Raw genomic sequence first — 21,046 nt, 5'->3', positions numbered from 1 at the left:
ACTTGAAAGACACATTGGACCAGATGGATCTGACAGATATATTTAGAACGTTACATCCTGAGGCCAGGGAATTTACTTTCTTCTCGAGTGCGCATGGCACATTCTCCAAGATAGATCACATACTGGGACATAAAGCAGCCCTCAATAATGTCAGCCCTCAATGCACACTGTCAGATCATAATGCTTTGACTTGAAATCAATCACAGGAAGAAGTCTGGAAACCTCCAAAAACATGGAGGTTAAAGAATACCCTACTAAAGAATGAATGGGCCAATCAGGCAATTAGAGATGAAATTAANATAAATAAAAATATTTTTAAAAATAAATAAATAAATAAATAAATAAATAAATAAAAAATAAAACAGAATTAATCCCAATTCTTCTCAAGCTATTCCAAAAAAAAGAAATCGAAGGAAAGCTCCCGGACTCATTTTATGAAGCCAGCATCACTCTGAGTCCCAAGCCAGACAGAAATCCGGCAAAAAAAGACAACTACAGGCCAATATCCTTGATGCATACGGATGCAAAAATCCTCAGCAAGATCCTTGCAAATCGAATCCAGCAGCACATAAAAAGAATCCTCCACCAAGATCAAGTGGGATTCATTCCTGGGTTATGGGGCTGGTTCAACATTCGCAAATCAATCAGTGTTATCCATCACATCAACAAAAGAAAAGATAAAAACCATATGATCCTGTCAATAGATGCAGAAAAACCATTTCACAAAATACAGCATCTCTTCTTAATAAAGACCCTCGAGACAGTTGGGATAGAAGGAACTTACTTAAACATCATAAAAGCCATCTATGAGAAGCCCCCAGCTAACATCACCCTCAATGGGGAAAGACTGAGAGCTTTCCCCATGAAATCAGGAAGACGACAGGGATGTCCACTCTCACCACTGTTGTTTCACATAGTGCTGGAAGTCCTAGCATCAGGAGTCAGACAACAAAAGGAAATAAAAGCCATCAGAATTGGCAAAGAAGAAGTCAAACTTTCACTTTTCACAGACGACATGATACTCTACATAGAAAAGCCAACAGGCTTCCTTCCACCAGAAGCCTACTAGAATTGATCCATGAATTCAGCAAAGTCACAGGGTACAAAATCAACGTACAGAAATCAGTTGCATTTTTATACACCAATAATGAAGCAACAGAAAGAGAAATCAAGAAACTGATCCCATTCACAATTGCACAAAAAACCATAAAATACTTAGGAATAAACTTAACCAAAGATACAGGAGATATGTATGATAAAAACTATACAAAACTTATGAAGGAAATTGAAGAAGACACAAAGAAATGGAAAAACATTCCATGCTCATGGATCAGAAGAATAAATACTGTTAAAATGTCATTACTACTCAAAGCAATCTACACATTCAATGCAATCCCAATCAAAATTGCACCGGCATTCTTCTCAACAATAGAACAAACTATCCTAAAATTTGTATGGAACCACAAAAGACCCTGAATAGCCAAAGTAATATTGAAAAAGAAGACCAAAAGGGGAGGCATCACAATCTCAGACTTTAGCCTCTACTACAAAGCAGGAATCAGCAAGACAGTATGGTATTGGCACAAAAACAGACAAACAGACCAATGGAATAGAAGAGAGAACTCAGAATTGGACCCACACATGTATGGCCAACTAATCTTTGACAAAGTGGGAAAGAGTATCCCATGGAAAAAAGACAGCCTTTTTAACAGATGGTGCTGGGAGAACTGGACAGCAACATGCAGAAGAATGAAACTAGATCATTTTCTCACACCATACGTGAAAATAAACTCAAACTGGATAAAGGACCTGTAAGTGAGACAGAAAACCATCAAAACCCTAGAGGAGAAATAAGGAAACAACCTCCTTGACCTCAACCGCAGCAATTTCTTACTTGACACATCCAGAAAGGCAAGGGAATCAAGAGCAATAATGAACTATTGGGACCTCAACAAGATAAAAAGCTTCTGCACGGCAAAGGAAGTAAGCAATAAAACTAACAGGCAACCGACAGAATGGGAAAAGATAGTTGCAAATGACATATCAGATAAGGGCTAGTATCCAAAATCTATAAAGAACTCACCGAACTCCATACCCAAAAAACAAACAATCCAGTGAAGAAATGGGCATGAACAGACACTTCTCCAAAGAGGACATCCGGATGGCCAACAGACACATGAAACGATGCTCGGCGTCACTCATCATTAGGGAATTACAAATCAAAACNGGACAGATACCATATGTCTGCACGTATAGGTGGATTAGGAGGAACTCAATGGAAGACCATGGGGGAGAAGAAGCAGAAAAACAGTTGGGGAGAGGGAGGGAGACAAATCATGAGAGACTCTTGAATCCTGAGAACAAACTGAGGACTGCTGGGGGTGGGGGCAGGGGGGTGATGGGTATGGAGGAGGGCACTTGTTAGGATAAGCACTGGGTGTTATATGGAAACCAACTTGACAATAAACTATTTAAAAAATGAAAATGAAAACACAACATATCAAATTTGGTGAGATATAGCAAAAGTAGTGCATTCAAGGAAATTTATAGCCATAAATGCTCATATTGGAAAAGAAAAAAATCTCAAATCAGTAATCAGTAAGCTTCAACTAAATCAGTAAGCTTTCACTAAACACACGCACACACACATACACACACAAAACAAAACAAAACTAGAGACAGTAGAGCCAATTCAGTCCAAAGGATGCAAAACAGAAAATGGGAAAAATTAATGAACTAGAAAACAGGGAAAAAATGAAGCAAGAAACAAAACAAAACAAAAGCCAAAAGCTAGTTCTCTGAAGAGATCAATAATACTGATAAACTTCTAGTTACATTGACCAGGACAAAAAGATAAAAAGAGGGAAGACATATTGGTAATATGGGGAATGAAAGAAAGGCCACCACTACCAGCAACAAAGACATACAAGGATATCAACAGAATATTACAAACAATTGTGTGCCCATGAATTCACAAACTTAGATGAAATAGAATGGAATAAATCCTTAAAAGACATAAACTACCAAAACCGACTCAAGAGGAAATAATCTAAATATTGCTACATCTATTAGAGAAAATAAATTTCTAGTTAAAAGTCTTTTAAAAAAGAAAAATTCAGGATGCCTGGGTGGCTCAGTCGGTTAAGCATCTAACTTTGGCTTAGGTCATGATCTCACTGTTTCGTGGGTTCAAGCTCTGCATCTAGCTCTATACTAACAGCTCAGAGCCTGGAGCCTCCTTTAGATTCTGTGTCTCCCTCTCTCTCTGCCCCTCCCCTGCTCATTCTCTCCCTCTTTCTCCTTCTCTCTCTCTCTCTCTCTCTCTCTCTCTCTCCCTTTCTCTCTCTCTCAAAAATAAACATTTAAAAAAAATTTTTTTAAGGAAATTTCAGGTCCAGGTGGTTTCACTGGTGAATTTTACCAAACATTTCAAACAGCTGCTTTAAAAAAAGTGACAAGAAAAAGAACCAAAAACAACAAAAAAGAGACTTATTACAGTCATTAAAAACTAGATAGCCCTACAGCCAGCCCCAGCAGAGTCCCTTCATTTTGCTGGGTCTGGGTCAAAAGCTCTGTAGAAATTAGTAAGAAGAGGAAATAAGATCAATTTGTTTTTTAATTAAAACTTGTGTAGGAGGGTATAGGGCACTGGAGGAAGCACCGTGAGAGACTCTGCCAAGTCAGTGCCATACTTTGCAAGACCGAAGAAGGCTTTCCTGTATAAGCGACAAGAGCCTGCAAAGGATGATTGCATCAGGTGACACCAGGCTTTGCAAGCCATGGCATGGGTTTTGGATTATCCTGGGCACAAAGGAGACCCAGGAAAGTTTCCTCTGTGTTAAGCAGAGGAAACTATAATCATGTTTGGTCTGTAAGAGCTGAATACAGTTGTTCTGTGAAGAAAGGATATACTCCTCAAAGGCATGGACTGTGGTTTGCCCATCTTTGAAATATCACAGGGGACCATCCACTAAGAGGAAACTGGAGCTACTCAATCCATGGTTGTTAATCAATTCATGTGCAACATTCACCCCCCTAATTTGCAAAGTCTGGCTGAAAAAGGCGGACTCCAACAAAGCTAGGTATGAGCCCTCTGTCAGCAATGTATATAGCCCATATCTGAGCTCTGTCTTTGGAGAGGAAAAAGAACATTATCTCCCTCTGACTTACCTCCCATAACCCTTCTTCCCCCCTCTGATCATCTCCATGAGGTGTTTCACTAACAGTCTTGATGGAAGCAGGATTTCCTCCTCATTCCCCATGACAAAAAGCATAAACTCCCCAAAGTGCTTTGGAATCCAGCTGAAGCTGGGTGGGGGGAGGGGGCGGGAAGCATCAGTCTTCTTGCCAAGCCTGCCGTTTTCATTCAATACCAGCTGCACTGGCTAAGGAGGTTTTGGTAGGCAAAGGAGCAAAGATTCTTCATCTCTAAGATGTCCTTACCTGCACCTGAGAAAGCTCCTTGAAATCATCCATCTGAAATGTGTTCATATTGATGGTGGCCAGAACTATAGAGAGAAGAGACAGGTGCTGCCTGAGATACTGTAACGGTGCCCCCAGGGGATGGGTTGGTGGCCCACACCTTGTACACGGAAGGAACGTGTGCTAAGTAGTAATGAGGAGACACTACTTGTTTCCCACTTTGCAGAGTACAAAAGGCGGCCACATAGTCTTCACATCACTGGACACTTGTAAGGACAATGCAAGATAAGAAGGGTAGTTAAGAAGCAACTGGGTGGCTCGTTCAGTTAAGTGTCCAACTTCAGTTCAGGTCACAATCTCGCAGTTCATGGGTTTGAGCCCCATGTTGGGCTCTGTGCTGACAGTGCAGGACCCGCACAGGAGTCTCTCTCTGCCCCTCCCCGACTTGCACTTTCTCTCTCAAAATAAATACCCTCAAAAAAAAATTTTTTTAAAGGCAGCTAAAATTAACCACATTTTGTGTATAAAACTAGAACAGGTCAAGATCATACAACTTGATTAGACCTAGGAGCTAAACACAGGTTTTCTGACCCAAGTTCAGCACACTTCCCACTGTACTGTAATAATGTGGGGAAGAGAGGCTCAGTGGGCTAAGTGTCTGACTCTTGATTTGGGCTCAGGTCATGATCTCACAGCTTTATGAGTTGGAGCCTCACATCAGGTTCTGTACTGACAGCACAGAGCTTGCTTGGGATTCTCCCTCTCTCTCTCCCCTTCTCCTGCTTGCACTCTCTGTGTGTCTCTAAAAATAAACATATAAACTTAAAAAAAATATTAAAAAAAATAATGTGAGGAAGAGCCACCAAAAAGGAGGGGAGAATAGTGGTATATAGAAGTAGGCTGTCTTGAACTAAGGATACCTACAGATATTTGCCTGGGCTCATCCGGTTGTTCATAATACCTCGGTCATTTCCCTCACTATCATCACCTTATGATTCTGGTCTGAACTGTTCTGTTACTTAACTCTCTAGGATGAACTCAGAGTCCACAGTGACTTTCTGGCTGCAAGATCCCAGACTGGTGCTTGGCCTAGGCAGGCTTCCTGCCATACATCTATCTTCTACTTCTCCATGTGGCTCTCCATGTTAGTGGAGAAGACCTGGATTCTAAGCCACACCTAACACCAATCCAAATTCTTAGCCCACAGAAAAATTATGAAAGATGGAAAAGTGTACTGAGGCCAGAAGAGTTTGGTCATAGATCTGTTTAAAGACAACAGGCGTGAGGGAGAGAGATGGGGTTGGTAAGTGAACTCTTCACTTGGACATTGAGTCCTCATTCATTGTAATACCAAATTTCTGGAGTCCACATCAATGAACATGGGAAAGAGAGATCTCAGAGATATACCTGGTCCTTTATGAGGCTTGTTCAATATTCAAACTGGCTGGCAAAGAGCTTCAATTCTTACTCAGAATAAGTCTATATTTGTACCTCCTTCTATGCATCCTTGTAGCACATGTTTTGCATCATCTGAGGTCATGAGCAATTCCACAATCCCTCTTTCCAGCAGGGCCTGTTGGGAAAACTGGACAAAATGAATCCACTTCCTTTGCTCCCATGGGAAAAAGAAAACATAAGGAAATTGGGGGGGGGGGGATACAGTTTGGGTTCACTTGTGCAGCATGTGAGCTAGGGAGAAAGGTTTGAGTTTAGAGTCTGACCATCTGCAATTCAGTAAATTACAGGGGAACCTTGGTCTCTGCCCCAGCCTGTGTTGATCACAGGGAACCACAAGAGCAGCTGAGTATGGGTGCTGACAGTCATAGCCACTGCCTCAAGTGGAAAAGCACAAGGCTGAGTTTAATGAGGAAACACTTGAGGAAAGCTCTAAATCTAAGAGAAAGAGAGAAGTCTTTCTCTTGAAGGGGATAGGCCAAGGCTGTGGGGATCACAGATAAACTTTGTAAAATTTGGGTCCTACCTAGACACTCAAAGGAAGCAAGGAAGACTGCCATGGCTTCAAAGAAGGGGGGAATCTAATTTGCAAATTGTATCTACTAATGACAGAGAAGCAGACAGATGGCCAGAGGTCAAGAAGACTCTATCTTTGTGTCTTATTTGTTCACTTCACGTTGGGGCCTGGGAGAAGAGTCTAGTGGTAAATTTTGAAAATCAAGAAAAAACAACACTAGCTGAATGAGATTGATTTGGGGGGATCTGATATGATGTCCTTGAGAAAAGTTATGGATAGGAATCCCCCATAGACCTTGTCCAGCCCCAGAGGCCACAGCTGCAGGGCCAAAACCAGGACGTACAGGGAGCCCAACCCTGCCTTCCTTCCTCTCATGTCACCTTCTCATTCTTCCTTACCCAGCTGGCAACTCTTCCCCACTGATTTCCAGGCCATCCCACCCAGGGATCTCTATGTGGACACAGCCAACACGCGATCCCACGTTCTGCTCAGCAACCTGGGGAGAATGTCCAGTTTACACTAGGACTCATCAGCTTCTTCACTGTGGGAAGTCAGGGACAGGAAGGGGTCTGGCCCATCAGAAAGGCAACCAGACAGGACTACAGTTATTCTCTGGCCTGAGACATTCCCTCCATGGAGAAGCAAGGGCAACAGAAGAAAGAATGTTAACACTATAGATCAGAAAGCTGCAGGTTGAGAGCCATTGTCAGTCATTAAGTTCATGAAGCATTACTTACTTACTATGGATGTAAATTCATCAACCCCAGATTTGAGAATTGTGGGTCACAGAGATAGCAACAGAAAGGAATCATCTTTCCACATCAAGTTTTATCTCTTAATAATGCTATTTGAGTGCACCTTGACAGCCCTCAAAATATTGAAGATTCACAGAGACACTGAACTTGATCTCACATATTCTCATCACGCACAACACCTACCATGGGATCAGCCATGCAGCAGGGCCTTGGAAATGCATGCTTGTAAAAGTGTCAGAGTAAGGGAGAAAGCATGTAAATATGGGGACAAATCAAATGTCTCTTACCTTCTGAATATAAGGCATGTAATCTTTATCCTCGGCAAATGAACCATATTCATTTTCCACCTGCACTGCAATGATGGGGCCTCTCTTGCAATACTGAGAGACAAGCAGATCAAGGAGGAGTGTGAAGCTCGTGGTAGAAAAAGCCTGGAATCTCTGGGTTTGCTACTAAGATCACACACTTGGTGCAGTAAACTTAGTAGTTACCTCATGGTCCCTCAGTGCTCCCTCTCCTCCCCCAAGGCCTGGAGTCAGTCACCTCCAGGCACCTTAGCTGTTGCACAGAGTCCTACCTTCCCTAGTCTTTGAAGATAAGCAACTCCTACAGTTTCCCCTCTATTTCTCATGCTAATTAGATGTTTAAATATGAATTTCAAACCTACAAACTCCCCTGCTTCCACGCCCACCCTATCCACTTTCCCCAACAAATGAAAGAGGCATCCCTCCTTCCTCCTGTTTAGGATAATGCCACCACTCATGCATGGGGTCCCCTTGCCTCCTGCCACCTGCGTGGGAACTTGGCTCTCTGCCCTGTTCCCTTTACCTTCTCTACTACCAACCTTTCCTTCCAAACCAAATGCCCTCCATCATCATGGAAATTTATTCAGAACCCCCACACTAGAGAGAGGGAGAGTACACATGGACCCAAATCTTGTTCCCCCACCTACAGTTCTCTTGCTTTGTCCTCTTGTGGAGCCTTGTTTCTTCAAAGAGTTACTAGTAGTCTACACTCACTTTCTCTGCTTTCTCACTTTGACCCCACCCCTCAAACCACGACGGTAAGACTTCCAATGCCATCTTGCCACCTGTCATCAACAGTGACCTAGTGGTACTGAAATTACGAGTTTGCAATGTTTAACTTAATCTTTCAATATCTTTCCACACTCAAGTGCAGAAGCCTCTCTCGATACTGAAGGCAGAGTGAGCTCTTGACAGCCTGACCACTTCACTCCCCACATGGCTCCTACTGCTTACGGAGTAAATGCCAAGCTTAGAGTGATATTCCCTTTTGGAAAATGGGATCCCAGCCCCTGAGTTGGAGCAGAAGAGAATGAGTATGTGTAGTGGGTTTTCCTCTACAGCTTCACCTTTTGCCTCTTTCCCACCTCATATTCTATGCTCCACACCAGCTGCACTTCTTCCAGCTCTTCAGACTCCTCATTCTATCTCTTGTCCTCTGGTATTCACCCATGTTGGAGACTCCTGACCATTCCTAATGCCTGCCCACCCTTCAGGTCACTGTATGTTACTTTTTCTGGAAAGCATGTCATTTTTCCCTTGCTGCTTACCCCTATGAGGGGTGTCCTGCACTTCTTCCACTGCAGCAACTATTCCTCACTTTGTGAGGAAATATTCCTCACTTTGTAAGTGGTTATTTGCCTCCATGAAACAGGGACAATGTATGTCCTTCTTCCCATTGAAAGCTTAGCTCCTACACAGCAACTGGCACATACCAGGGGCTCAATAATTACTTATTGGATGAACCTAAGTATTACACATTGATGAATTGAGAACAATTGTTTGTATTGTTGAACCATATCTTCTCACCAACATGAAGGGTGAGATTCCTAAAATCCCTATCATAGGAGAATTCACAGTTGACCTTAAAAAACAACAGGTTGAAAATGAAATCCCAAGTATTGGTAATAATAGACCTTTTAAATATCCTTTGCACTTATAATTCCTTGCTTCTTAAAAGTTTCCCAAGATCTCCCACCTCATGATTTCAGTGGGGTATTTATAAATTTGCTTTGCTTGCTGCATCTGTACTAATGCCACATGGCATTTGTACTTGTGCTTGAACTTCTAAGCATTCAAAGTCCTTCTAATTTTAAGGCTCAGAGATTTTTGTTCCTGCATCTGGGCCCATCTAAATGCCAGAAACATACGGCTTTCAGCTCTTCTTATAAAAAGATGTACCTTGATTCTTCATAACAGACCCAAAGTTTAATTCTAAAGGTGATGCCTTCTTCCCCACAGCATTGCTCATCTCTCCTAAAGCTGTACCACCATTATTCCTAATTTGTCTTTCCCTTTATTTCCATTCCTAATCTCATGTTTCTTTACAATTATTCTAAGAGTAACTCACAATTCACAATTGAGAATTAGTTATAAATGGCTAGATCTGCATCCTCTTTGCCCCCAAAAAGAAGAGCCTAATAAGGTCTTTATTGGTCTACTATACAATAACTGGTTTTTACCTCCACTCAAGATGTATCAAGAGATATGCTCTTAAAATAAGATTTATTTTTATTTGAATAATAACCATGTGTCTCCTCTTGTTTGTAAGAACGTTGTATTTTAAAAATCAAACATAATGACCAAATAATTCTTGCCTTGTAGACTGCAGGGTATAATGTTTGTTCTTTTTTTATCATATACTGGTCTGTGGGCTGTGGGTGTCTTGCATAAGATCTGGAGACTCCATGAAGAAAGGAAAATGCATCCTGTCTGTGATCTTTGCATTTATGAAACTTAAACAAACTGGAATATGAGCAAGAGCAAATACACTCACAGGTACAAAGTGATATGTGAACCAAGTTATGCAGTATAGCATAAATTTATTTATTTATTTTAATAGTTTTTAATTTATTTTTGAGACAGAGAGAGACAGAATACAAGTAGGGGAGGGGCAGAGAGAGGGAGACACAGAATCTGAAACAGGCTCCAGGCTCTGAGCTGTCAGCACAGAACCCGATGCGGGGCTCGAACCCACGAACCGCGAGATCATGACCTGAGCCAAAGCCGGACACTCAACCGACCGAGCCACCCAGGCGCCCTGCACAAATTTAAAAAACCAAATGTCCATGAAAAGGTACTAGTTAAATAAATTATGATATACCCATTTGTGGAATGCTATGCAGCCATTATAAAGAATGGGTTTCAAAAATATATAAAAATATATTTTTAAATGACAAAAAAATGTTCAGTGGGAATTGCATATTTTTTATTTAAAAGTATCAGGGGTGCCTGGGTGGCTCAGTCAGTTAAGCAACCGACTTCAGCTCAGGTCAGGATCTCACAGTTCATGGGTTTGAGCCCCACATTGGACTCTGCTGACACCTCAGAGCCTGGAGCCTGCTTTGGATTCTGTGCCTCCCTCTCTCTCTGACCCTCCCCTGCTCACGTTCTCTGTCTCTGTCTGTATTTCTTTCTCTCTCTCTCTGAAAATAAACATTAAAAAAAACTTTTTTAAAAGTATGCATACATACAGATACACAGGTGTTAGTGTGTGTATAAATAATTTGCTTCTGTATGTGTAGAAAACCTCAGGAAAGACGCACAATAATCTGAAAAAATTGTCTTCTGAAAAATCAGTTGAATGGCTTTGGTTCAGGGTAAGAGGGGAGACTTAATTCACTTTAATCCCCATTGAGCTTTATCACCATGGGCTTGTATTAACTATTTAAAACAACAAAGATAATGTAAGGGTAAAAATAAGCAGTATGAATATCAGTGACTTTAATGAATATCAAATACATTCAGAAAAATGACAACCACATGAACACCCTTTGTCAGTCTCTTGTAAGATATGTCTTTCTAGAAATGTTGGGGGAAAGGCTGAACCTAAGACGAAAGTCTAGAACTGAAAATTGCAAGAATATCAGCTTCAGTTCTCAAAAAGACTAGGCATGGCCTATTCTGTGAAGAAGCCAGAAAAATTATTTTCCTAAAGCAAAGATAAGAAAAAAGGAACAGGAAATTTGCTTTACCTGGAGAGGAACGATTCTGGAAATCAGGTGGTCAAAATACTTATTAACTGCTTCAACAAAGCCCTTGTAGGTTGTTCTCAATATCATCTCGGGGTCTTGCAGCAACCAGCTGGGGGTGAAAGCGGACAAGATCAGTGTCTGAGGTGGGAAGGCAGAGGTGTGGGGGAGGGGCCGGACCTAACAGCCTGCCCCTTTCCAGAGCTTTCTTGGGCAGTTTTACATCCTCTGATCTCATGTCCGTGGTCCTGGAACACTCAGGGATCCCCAAGGGACGTGTCCGTGTCAGCTTTTGGGGCCATTCTCACAGATTTGGAAGATACCACCTCCATCAATATGACACTTTACAACTTACTGATCAAGGCCCCAGCTGAACTTGTAAGGTACTGGGCAAGGCTTCGAACTAACCTACACCATGAATTCTCTAAAGCCCCCTCTTCTTTCAAGGGTCAGGCATTTTCTGCTCCAGAGCTGGAATGGGAAAACAAGCTCACCTTGAAGAAAGCAATGCCTTTACATGACAAAGGGGAGTAAAACTGCTCACCTGGGGGCAGAGCCACGAACTAAATGCGGGGTCCTGTCAGTTTGTGGAGATAACAGAGGAGCATTCTTAAATTCTTATCCTAAACCTTTGTTGTTTGGATTAAGAGCATGCATCACAGACGAGAGAAAAAGGCAAAGAAAAAGGAGAGGGAAGGGAGGGGATCTGAGGACGTTTAGTAGAGAGAACCTGGTCATCCACTGACAAAATAAAAGCAAAATCAGACATTATCAGAAGCCCACCCATCACGATCTAAAGTTTCCCTTCCCATTCTTCCTACTACTGGACAGAGTTGTGCGTAGCTCCAGTGGGGCAAGAAGACTATGATCACCCTGATGCTTCGTCTCCCCCTGCACACCCTTGGCCACATGCCTAGAGCACTAGGACGAGGTGTCATCTGTAAAATGAGGATTACAAGATCACCTATATCTCAGCCTATTACTGCAACCATTGTCTTAGACAATGTGTGTAAAGCACATAACAGTGCAAGACATCATAATAACAAATGATGTCCTCATTTGTTATTAGACTGAAGTTTTATGTTTAGTAAAGCCAACAACTTTACTACACCCATAACTTTGGACTCACAGCCCCGCTCACCTGGGCAAGCCCCCAAGGTCGATCTCACTGCAGATGTAGGGGCCTGGACGCAGAACCACCCACAACCCGATCTCCGCAGCCATCAGCACAAAGGCCCTAGGGAGGTCAGTGTCAGCAGCTCTCAAAACATCTGGAGGGAGGGTGGGGACGAGCCTGGCACACATCACAAGGTAGTGGATCTTCCTGGCTCTTCCCCTCCCTGCCTTCAGAGGCCCTGGGAGCTGGGTTCTCCCCTGCTCCCAGCCCAGGACCTTCTGCACAACTCACTGAGGGGCAAGGGCATCCGACAGGATATGGGGAGGGGGAAGGGGGTCCTAAATAGTGAACCTGACCCCAATGGCCTTACTACCCTAGAGGGGCAAGCCCTGTCCCAGCCCAGTGTCTGCAGAGCAAGCAGACACTGGGGATTGGGCACCTCTGAGCTACAGTGAAATGGTCTGAGCTCAGAGGAGGCAAATCCAGACCCCTGAGAGTAACAAGTTCATGGTTGGAGAGCATTTGGGTCCTGAGAACAAGATTCCAGACCCCAGCCTGTCTCTAGTTCTCAGTGCAGAACCAAGATGGCCCCATGGTTCCTAATCAAACCCAAGGGGTCACTTCTCTGCCTTCCCACCCCAGGCCAGGCCACAGAAGCAGCAATAGCACTTACTCCAGGTCCAGGTTCCCAGAGAAGTCAAATTTGCCTCTTTGTGGCTCATGGAGGTTCCATGGAACATAGCTGTAATAGGGAAGGGGGAAGTACAATAAGCATCTTTTGATTTCTTTCTTCTAAATTCCTAGGTCAGTCCCAAATCCATGTTAACACCTGCGATAGCTCTATTTGGGAATCAGTTGAATTTCCAATAGCAATTAAATCTGTATTACATGAACAATGACTACTGTCAATAGTTCTTTTCTTTATTAGCCAGCTTTGATCCAGGCTGCCAATAATCCTATGATTCTAGATGCCATGGATTTATATATGTAAATTATCCTACTCACCATCCCATTCTCTGTACTACCCGTTAAGAAAATAAAGAAAAGGATAAAACCCACAAATGTCTATATACGCCCAATAAGTTTTTGCTAAGAATTAATCAAAATAAGAATAGAGGAGGACATTCTACGAGGAAAATGAAGATAGAATAAAGAAAAGTAGCACCTTTAGATTTACCAAGAAGGACAGTGCCCGGGCTCTCCCCTACAGGGCTGAGTCTGCAGGGCCAAAGGGACATGTGTAAAATTTTTGTTAGGTGCTATTTTTATTAGGTGACTGTCTTTTGTGTGTATGTCACCAACAAAACTCTTGAGTGTTGTGCCCCTAACCTCATGTTTGTCATTAGCCCTATAGTTCTTGTTACACAATTTTGCACAATGCAGATTTGTAAAAATGCATATGTTGCATTACTGCAGAACTGACTGTATTTCAAGATCTCCTGTTGTGAAGAGGAATGAATAGTTGGCTTGCTAAAAACTTAAATATGCACGATAAAGTTTATAGCTATACATTGAGAGGACAGAATGAAAACATTTTGCTAACTGATGCTCACAAGTGACTTACTTCAAAAAATATTGCTGGAAAAAGTTGAAAACAAAAAGATGGAAAAAGATATATAGGAGACAAAATTATTCTAGATTTTAAGGCAAAAAGAAAATCCCTCACAAATAGATGTTGAGAGGCATCAAAAAGTAATAAAGGAAATGATCCATCAAGAAAATATAATAATTATGGCCTCACGTGCTCCATAAACATGGCTTCAAGTAAAAGAGGAGTTTACTGACTCAGAGAAGGGGATCAATCCACAGTCATAGTGGGAAGATTTTAAATCCTTCCCTAAGAAACAAAGAAAATAATATAAAAAATTTCTATGGATATAGATTCGAATAACACAAATGAAAGGCCAGATCCAAGAAACATGTAGAGAACTCAGTAGCCAATAGGTGGAGTATATACATTCTTAAAAAACACAATCAACAGTTGTAAAATACAAAATAAATCTCAACAAATTTCAAAAATATACATCACATAGTCCGTGATTCCAAGGCAAATGCAACTATATTAGAAAATTATGCTTGAGGGGCGCCTGGGTGGCTTAGTCGGTTAAGCTTAGGTCATGATCTCGCGGTTCGTGGGTTCGAGCCCCGCGTCGGGCTCTGTGCTGACTGCCAGCTCAGAGCCTGGAGCCTGTTTCAGTCTGTGACTCCCTCTCTCTCTGACCCTCCCCTGCTCATGCTGTCTCTCTCTCTCTCTCTCTCTCTCCTAAGAAATAAATAAAACATTAAAAAAAAAAGAAAATTATGCTTGAAAATTATAAAAAGTTAAAAAAATAAAACAGAAAGCATATTCCCCAATAGCTGAAATGTTTGAGAACAAATGACATTCAAAGTATTACACAGCAAAATTTATGGGATATATAACCAAAGCAACAATTAGAGACACACTCATATCCCTGAATAAATATATTGGAAAACACAAAATCCTGGAAAGAAAATGAGCTCAACTATTCAACTCGGGAGACAAGAAGAAAAGAAGAGGAAAGAGAAGAAGGAGGAGACAGAGAGGAGGTGGAAAAAGAAGAGAAGAGGAGAGGAAAGAAAATGCTAAACCAAATAAGGTAGAAGGAAAGAAATTATACATAACTCAGGAGCTATCAAGTAGAAAACAGAAAGATACAGAGAATATTAATAAAGTTACAAGTTACTTCTTTGAAAAGACTAAACATTTAAAGAAGATTAAGGGAAAGAAGGCCTAAATACACAATATGATGTACAACTTCCAAGAAAGAAAGGAGAATTTTTAAAAGTCCCAGTCAATCCAAAAGAAGAAGAAAGAAGAGGAAAAAAGATCTATAGAATACAAATGTTATACACTCTAGGAGAAAAACCAAAAAACTCAAGAAAGTTATACCACCCCAAAAATCATCAGCTCACAACCACAAAAGACGGTAGTCACAGAGGTTTTACAGGTGAATTTTAAGAAACATTCAGGGTTAAGATAATTCTTTTGCAAGATATTTTCAGAGAAGAGAAAAATATACATATATAGTCACTTGATGAGTTTATTATAAGATTGATATAAAAACTGGACAAGATACTAACAGAAATAACAATTTTAAATCCTTTTCAGTTACAATAATAAACATACATATCTGAAATAAAACACTAGTAAATCAAGTCTAGCAATCTGTGTGTGTGTGTGTTTGCACATTCACATGTTCACGTCTCCTAATCAAATAGAACTTATCCCAGAGCCGTGCATTGATTGAGTATCAGAAAAAATTGTCCATATAATTTACTACTTCAATAGACGAGTGAAGAAAAATTATATAATTTCTTCAACAGATGCAGAAAAAAATTCTCAACAAAACTCAATTATTATTTACTATTAAATTATTTATATAGTAGATGAGCCAATTATCAATTTACTGCCTCCTAGCTTCAAATTCATGCTTTAGTATCAGCTCTTCAATAATGGAGCCAGCCCTTGAAGCATTTTCTCCTTTATAGGGAGTACCACCTTCAGCTTTGCCACAAGAGGGCGGTGGAGGGACATTCAAGAGGAAGAGGGCTTCTCTTCTGAGTTCCAGTGCAGTTTTTGGAGTTCTAGGGTCCTGCTACATATCTGGCCAGTGGTGCAGGTGTGAGGACATCTGGTGGTTCTTTCTTTTCAAAAAAGTCAATGCATCCTAACTATACTCTGTAACAACCAATGTAGAATTAACCCGAAAAGGGAAGGGAACTCAACTCTTTCGGAATTAACGTAATTAATATAGCTACAGATGTAAAACATTACGTTACATAGTCCATAGTGTTTTTGCTAACACTTTTCTGCTCTTTCCCCTTCTATAATGTAAGTTTAAGCCTCTCAGCACTGCCTTTACTTTTTTCTGATGTTAACTAGTAAAATCCCACAGCTTGACCATGAAGACAACAGACACTTTTAATCACTGATGACAAACCAAACAACTCATCAAGAAACCGAAAAATACATTCTGCATCATAAAATGACAAAATACTCTGCAAAGGGGACTTAGACTTTAGAAGACTGTACAAGCAGGGTCGCAAAGCTCTGTGAATGTCCTCCTCAATCTCTAAGTGAAGTCCGTAATTATGGAAGACAGTTCAGTTGCTTAGCAGCTGAAACCAGGGGCCGGGCTAAACTCAAAGCACAGCTCCACTATCACTCACTAACTGTGTGTCTTTGAGAAAGTGCCTTAACCTCTCTCTGCTGGAGTTTTCTCACCTGCCAAAGACAGTGATAACACTATTCACCACATAGTACTGCTATAGTGATAAAGTGAGTTAATATTTTCCAGGGCTTAGAACATGTCCAGCTGAGTGTAAATACTATGTACATGTTCACTGAATAACTAAAACTGGCCGTCTCACTTTCTAGTGTAGATATATTTAAATCAGAATTTCCATCCTCTGTCAAACAAGGGATCTTTATACTAAGGGTGGGCATCCCTGCCTTTTCTTCTGACTTCAGAAACACCATTCTCCTGTATCTATCACAGTGTTGCCTTCACAGAATTGTTTCTTTGCACTTACTTTTCAACACACCTTTCTTGACTCCCAATTTTTTGTCTCAAGACTGTTCTGGAAATAGGTCTGTTATGAAAGGATCTACACTGTTCCTAATTCAAATGTGATTTTTATTCTGGGCTAGTTTTTATGTGACTGGCCATCTGGGCACAGGCAGGAGTCTATGTCTAGGTGTGACTGAGGTGACACCCTCATTCACAACTGCCTGGTCACACCTTGAGGAGATTGTGGGAGGAGGCTCACCCTGAGCAAGCTAGTTAAGCCTTCTATGCTTGTTATTGTCCCCCACACAATGAGAATGACACCCTCCAGCCCACAGGACAACTAGTTGGAAGATTAAGTGATTATGTGAAAATGATTACAAAATGCCCAGCCATAAGTACACCCTAAATATATGTTACTTTTTGTCACTGTACACTTAATCGTGTTAAAGACCATACTAGATTTATCATGTTAAGTATATATTTAATCATTTTACACTTATAGTTAAATTCTTATGATGGACTAAACTACATTTGCATTTCTTTTTGCCATCATAATGAGTACAGGCATTGTGATAGGCATTTTTCACATACGTAAGCTAAGCACTTTATCTCATTTAATCATCAAGACAAACTTTTGAAGCAATTTTTATTTTTTTTTTCCTTCTAGATGAAGACATCAGGGCCCTGGGAGGTAATGGTTTGAGGCAGAGTTGGGACTGAAGACAGGTCTGTCTGAATCTCTATGCTCTTAATTATTAATGCCATTAAACTGCACTTGAGTGATACTGGTATTTCCTTACGTGTTCATTTTATTAATGCTATTATTCCTTTACAAGCTCACCTTCATTTACGTAAAAAGCATTTTTAAAACACCATGTATTTATCTGTAAAATATACTTTAAGTCTTTGTCATTAAGCTGAGGGCTCCTAAGGGACCTAATGACTCTCCTATTAGAGAGATTCCTGTGGAAATCACTTACTCCTCCTGTTCTTCTCTCATTAACCCTTATCCAAGTTTGTGACCACAGCAAACCTAGTGTGACGTGTGACACTTAAACATGAAGGGCACATGCTAGAAATGACTATTGGGAAGGTAAACCCTCAGACAGGGGGTCCCAAAACCAGAGGTTCCAAGCCTGGACGCAGATGTTAGGAGTCCCCGCGGGATAGTAAGTTCACAGAGAGCTAGGGGCCAGCACTCACGTGGTAAGGGTGTTGAAGCCACAGGCCTTCAGCTTCAGCAAGCGGTCCCTCCAGTACTCCTTGGGCACCCGGAAATAGTGGATGGAGCCCCCGAAAATCAGAAACTTGTGACCCCCGAGAGTGAAGTACGGCTTACTTCCAACTCTGCTTTCAGTCTGAAGTCCCACAGATCGGTCCATCAGCTTGAGGGGGGTCAGGTAAGACCAATTAAACATGCTGAGAGAGAGAGAAAGAGGAGACGCTGTCGTAGCCTTGCCAGAGAAGGAAGTTCTTATAGCAGGACTCGCTCTGGCCATGCTTCTGATACAATTTTCTCTACGAAAAGAGAAGAGGCTCCCTTCCCTCACCACTCAGGCCAACCTGTACTGGGCTAGTTGTAGCTGTGCATCTGCAGATATAAGATCCTCTTGATCTTTCACTCGAGGAGCAAAACCTGGTAAGATAGGTGGCAGGAAAATGATGCACAGGATTCTTTTCCAGGAGACAGACAGGCTGAAAGAGAAGAAATAACAATGACAAGGAGAAAGCACTGGACTGGTCAAGCTGTAAGGGCCAAAATGTTTGCTGCTTAGAGGCAGACGCCACAGAGGCTCACGTCAAGGCAGGTCTCTGAGGTTGATGCCCAGGGAAGCTGGGGTTTTCCCGGAGCCCACTGAGGCCCCTGCACCGCCAGGACTGCCCCAGAGCCCACCGCAGTGCGCCTAGAAAGCTGAGGACAGACTCAATCCTAGAAGCCCGCAGCCAGGAACGGAACAGGACAGGCGTGGGAACTGCGAGCGGGGATTCTGGGAAAAGCCGCAGAAAGGGTACGGGAGGAAGGGTAAGGAAAAGCTCAGGGAGAGGTGGAAGCACTCCATCCACCAAGTTCAGAAAGGCTGCAGGGCCCCATCACGGGAGCACTTTGTCAGCATCAACACGCTGATTCTCTTCTTTCTGGGGTGATGGATGGACTCTCAGCAAGGCTGGCTTATCTAAAGTGTGAGCAGAAGAAAGATCTCGAGGGGAGAAAGCTTGAAAGGGGAGTCGATGAGGAGAGACTCGGGCAGAGAGGAGGACCCACGGGGGTGTCCCTGTCCAAACGGGCCCTTGCTCCACGTCTTGACCCCAGCGCCCAGCGAAATAAACCCCTGTGGATGACTGGCTGACTAACAGAAGCCAGAGGGAGGTCTAGGAGGCCTCCCAGGTTGCGCGCCCAGGGCGGTCCGGCAGGCAAGCTGGGTGCAGAGCCGCGGCGCCTGGAGCGGCAGGCCGGGCAGGGACAAGCGTGCCGACGGTCACCTGAAGCGCCGCAGGGAGCTCATTGCGCGCAGCCGGAGAGCCGAGGTCCCGCGCTGCTCGCGCGGCATCTCCGCGGACCCAGACTCTGCGCACCCGAGCCTGGGAGCCTGCAGGCAGTGCCCAAGTCTCAGGCTCTGGGCGGCGGGAAGGGCAAAGCCCCGCATCTGACCCAGTGAGTCCTAACTGCCTGTGTGCGCAGACGCCTTTCAGCCAGTGCAAGTAAGGTGGGAGGGTCCTGAGTTATCTCCACGACCTTGGTTTTTATACTGTGTGTCACCAGCCTGACGGAACGGAATGATAGGGATAAGTGGGAGGGAACGAGAAGAAATTAGCCTACGCGTGTTCCGCGGGCTCAGGGCCTCGTGAGTGCCCCTGTGGCTGCAGACAGCGCGCTCAGGCTAATGGATGGGGTGTGCGCACCGCGGAATAGTTTCAAATGCCAAAATACAGGTTCCACAGGGTGCGATGGAGGGATAGGTGAGGGGCACCGGTTACCCTGGAGTATAGCTTAACCAAACCGAATATGTAAAATGAGAGCATTATCAGAGCAAAGAAGGGAATGCTGTTACTACCAGTGGGTCAGATTGAAAGTATCTACATAGAATATGCGAGAACTACAGTTTGGAATTCTTTGGTTACAAACCAGCAGGAGACAGGGCCGGGGAGATCAGGTTAGGAGGAGGCAGGTCGGGGAGGGCAGTGAAGGCAAATGCTAATCTCTTCCCAGAAACTAAGTCAGATATTAATTTTCCTGAAATTAGATGACTGCAAGGTGTAGACTAGATGGGAAACAGACAAGTCACCCCCGTAGACCTGGTGGTCCCAGGGTAAGAGCGGGAGTTGTTCTCGTGGTGATAAGAGGATGGAGTTGACTTAGGAAAATGTGGGGCGGTAAAGCTGGTAGGTCTTATTAGTGATTGAATGAGGCAGATGATACAGAGAGGAGTCTGAATGACCCTGTGTGTCAGCCTAAGTGACTGGGGTGGGTGATGGTGACATTTATTGCGATGAGAAACACAGGAAGTGGCAGAGGTTTGAATGGACGAACCCAGTTTGAAATCTGCCAGATTTGAAGTCCCCGTGAAGAGAAGTCTTCTGACTTTTCTCTTTGAAGCCTTTGGTTTTTCTCTCCCATTTGAAAAACAAAGCCTGTGGCATTAGGTTGAAATCAGTCTATAGTTTTCAGAGACTATCATGGCTTTTCCTCTCTAGTCTCACTCTTTACAGGTATGCTTTTGTCAGCAATGTTGTAGACTATACGTCTTGTTCTCACTCTTAGGTTGGAAGCAATGGACTTTTGGGACTTTCTATATCTTACACAGAAGTATTATATTTAACTTCTTTGAATGAATATATCCTGTTTTGTAAATTTGGTTTTAACAGCTACAAACCTTTATTCTTCTTTGCCAAGATTTTTTTAAGCTACAATAATTTAGTTTTTTGTATCATTTATTGACGAGTTAGCTAACATACAGTGTATACAGTGTGGTTTTGGGCTTCACGAGTAGATCCCCGTGATTCATTACTTACATAACTATTCTATGGCTTGTGCCTTTCCATATAAAATGTAGGAAAAGCTTGTCTGTTTCTACAGAAAGCCACGCTAAAACATGGCTAGGAATTGCAATCAACCTAGAGATCCAATTGTGGAGATTTGACATCTTTACAATGTTTAGCCTTCAAATCCATGAATGTGCTGTGTCTTCCATTTCTTTTGGTCTTCTTCCACTTTTTAAAATCAGAATTTTGTAATTTTTTTTTTTTTTTTGGACA

General features: G+C 42.4%; 1 protein-coding gene across 5 annotated transcripts in view; it reads right to left on the bottom strand.

Moving 5' to 3' along the window:
* The window catches only part of LOC144231269 (beta-galactosidase-1-like protein 3), a 36,043-nt gene extending 16,654 nt beyond the window's left edge, over positions 1-19,389 (bottom strand). For 3 of the 5 annotated variants that reach the window (XM_077763699.1, XM_077763701.1, XM_077763700.1), the window contains exons 1-9: positions 19,274-19,382; positions 18,356-18,487; positions 17,996-18,211; positions 12,934-13,002; positions 12,285-12,380; positions 11,147-11,255; positions 7,437-7,529; positions 5,914-5,995; positions 4,444-4,508 (exon numbers count right to left, since the gene is read on the bottom strand). In XM_077763699.1, coding sequence (XP_077619825.1) covers positions 4,444-4,508; positions 5,914-5,995; positions 7,437-7,529; positions 11,147-11,255; positions 12,285-12,380; positions 12,934-13,002; positions 17,996-18,211; positions 18,356-18,487; positions 19,274-19,341 — 930 coding nt within the window. In that variant the 5' untranslated portion in view covers positions 19,342-19,382. Of the gene's footprint in view, positions 1-4,443; positions 4,509-5,913; positions 5,996-7,436; positions 7,530-11,146; positions 11,256-12,284; positions 12,381-12,933; positions 13,003-17,995; positions 18,212-18,355; positions 18,488-19,273 lie in introns of all 5 variants that reach the window. The other 2 variants (XM_077763702.1, XM_077763703.1) reach the window with 2 other exon arrangements.
* Positions 19,390-21,046: the final 1,657 nt, after the last annotated feature.

Source organism: Crocuta crocuta, unplaced genomic scaffold (assembly GCF_008692635.1).
Source record: "Crocuta crocuta isolate KB4526 unplaced genomic scaffold, BGI_CrCroc_1.0 scaffold254, whole genome shotgun sequence".
Lineage (NCBI taxonomy): Eukaryota > Metazoa > Chordata > Mammalia > Carnivora > Hyaenidae > Crocuta > Crocuta crocuta.
This window is presented reverse-complemented; position numbering and strand designations above follow the sequence as displayed.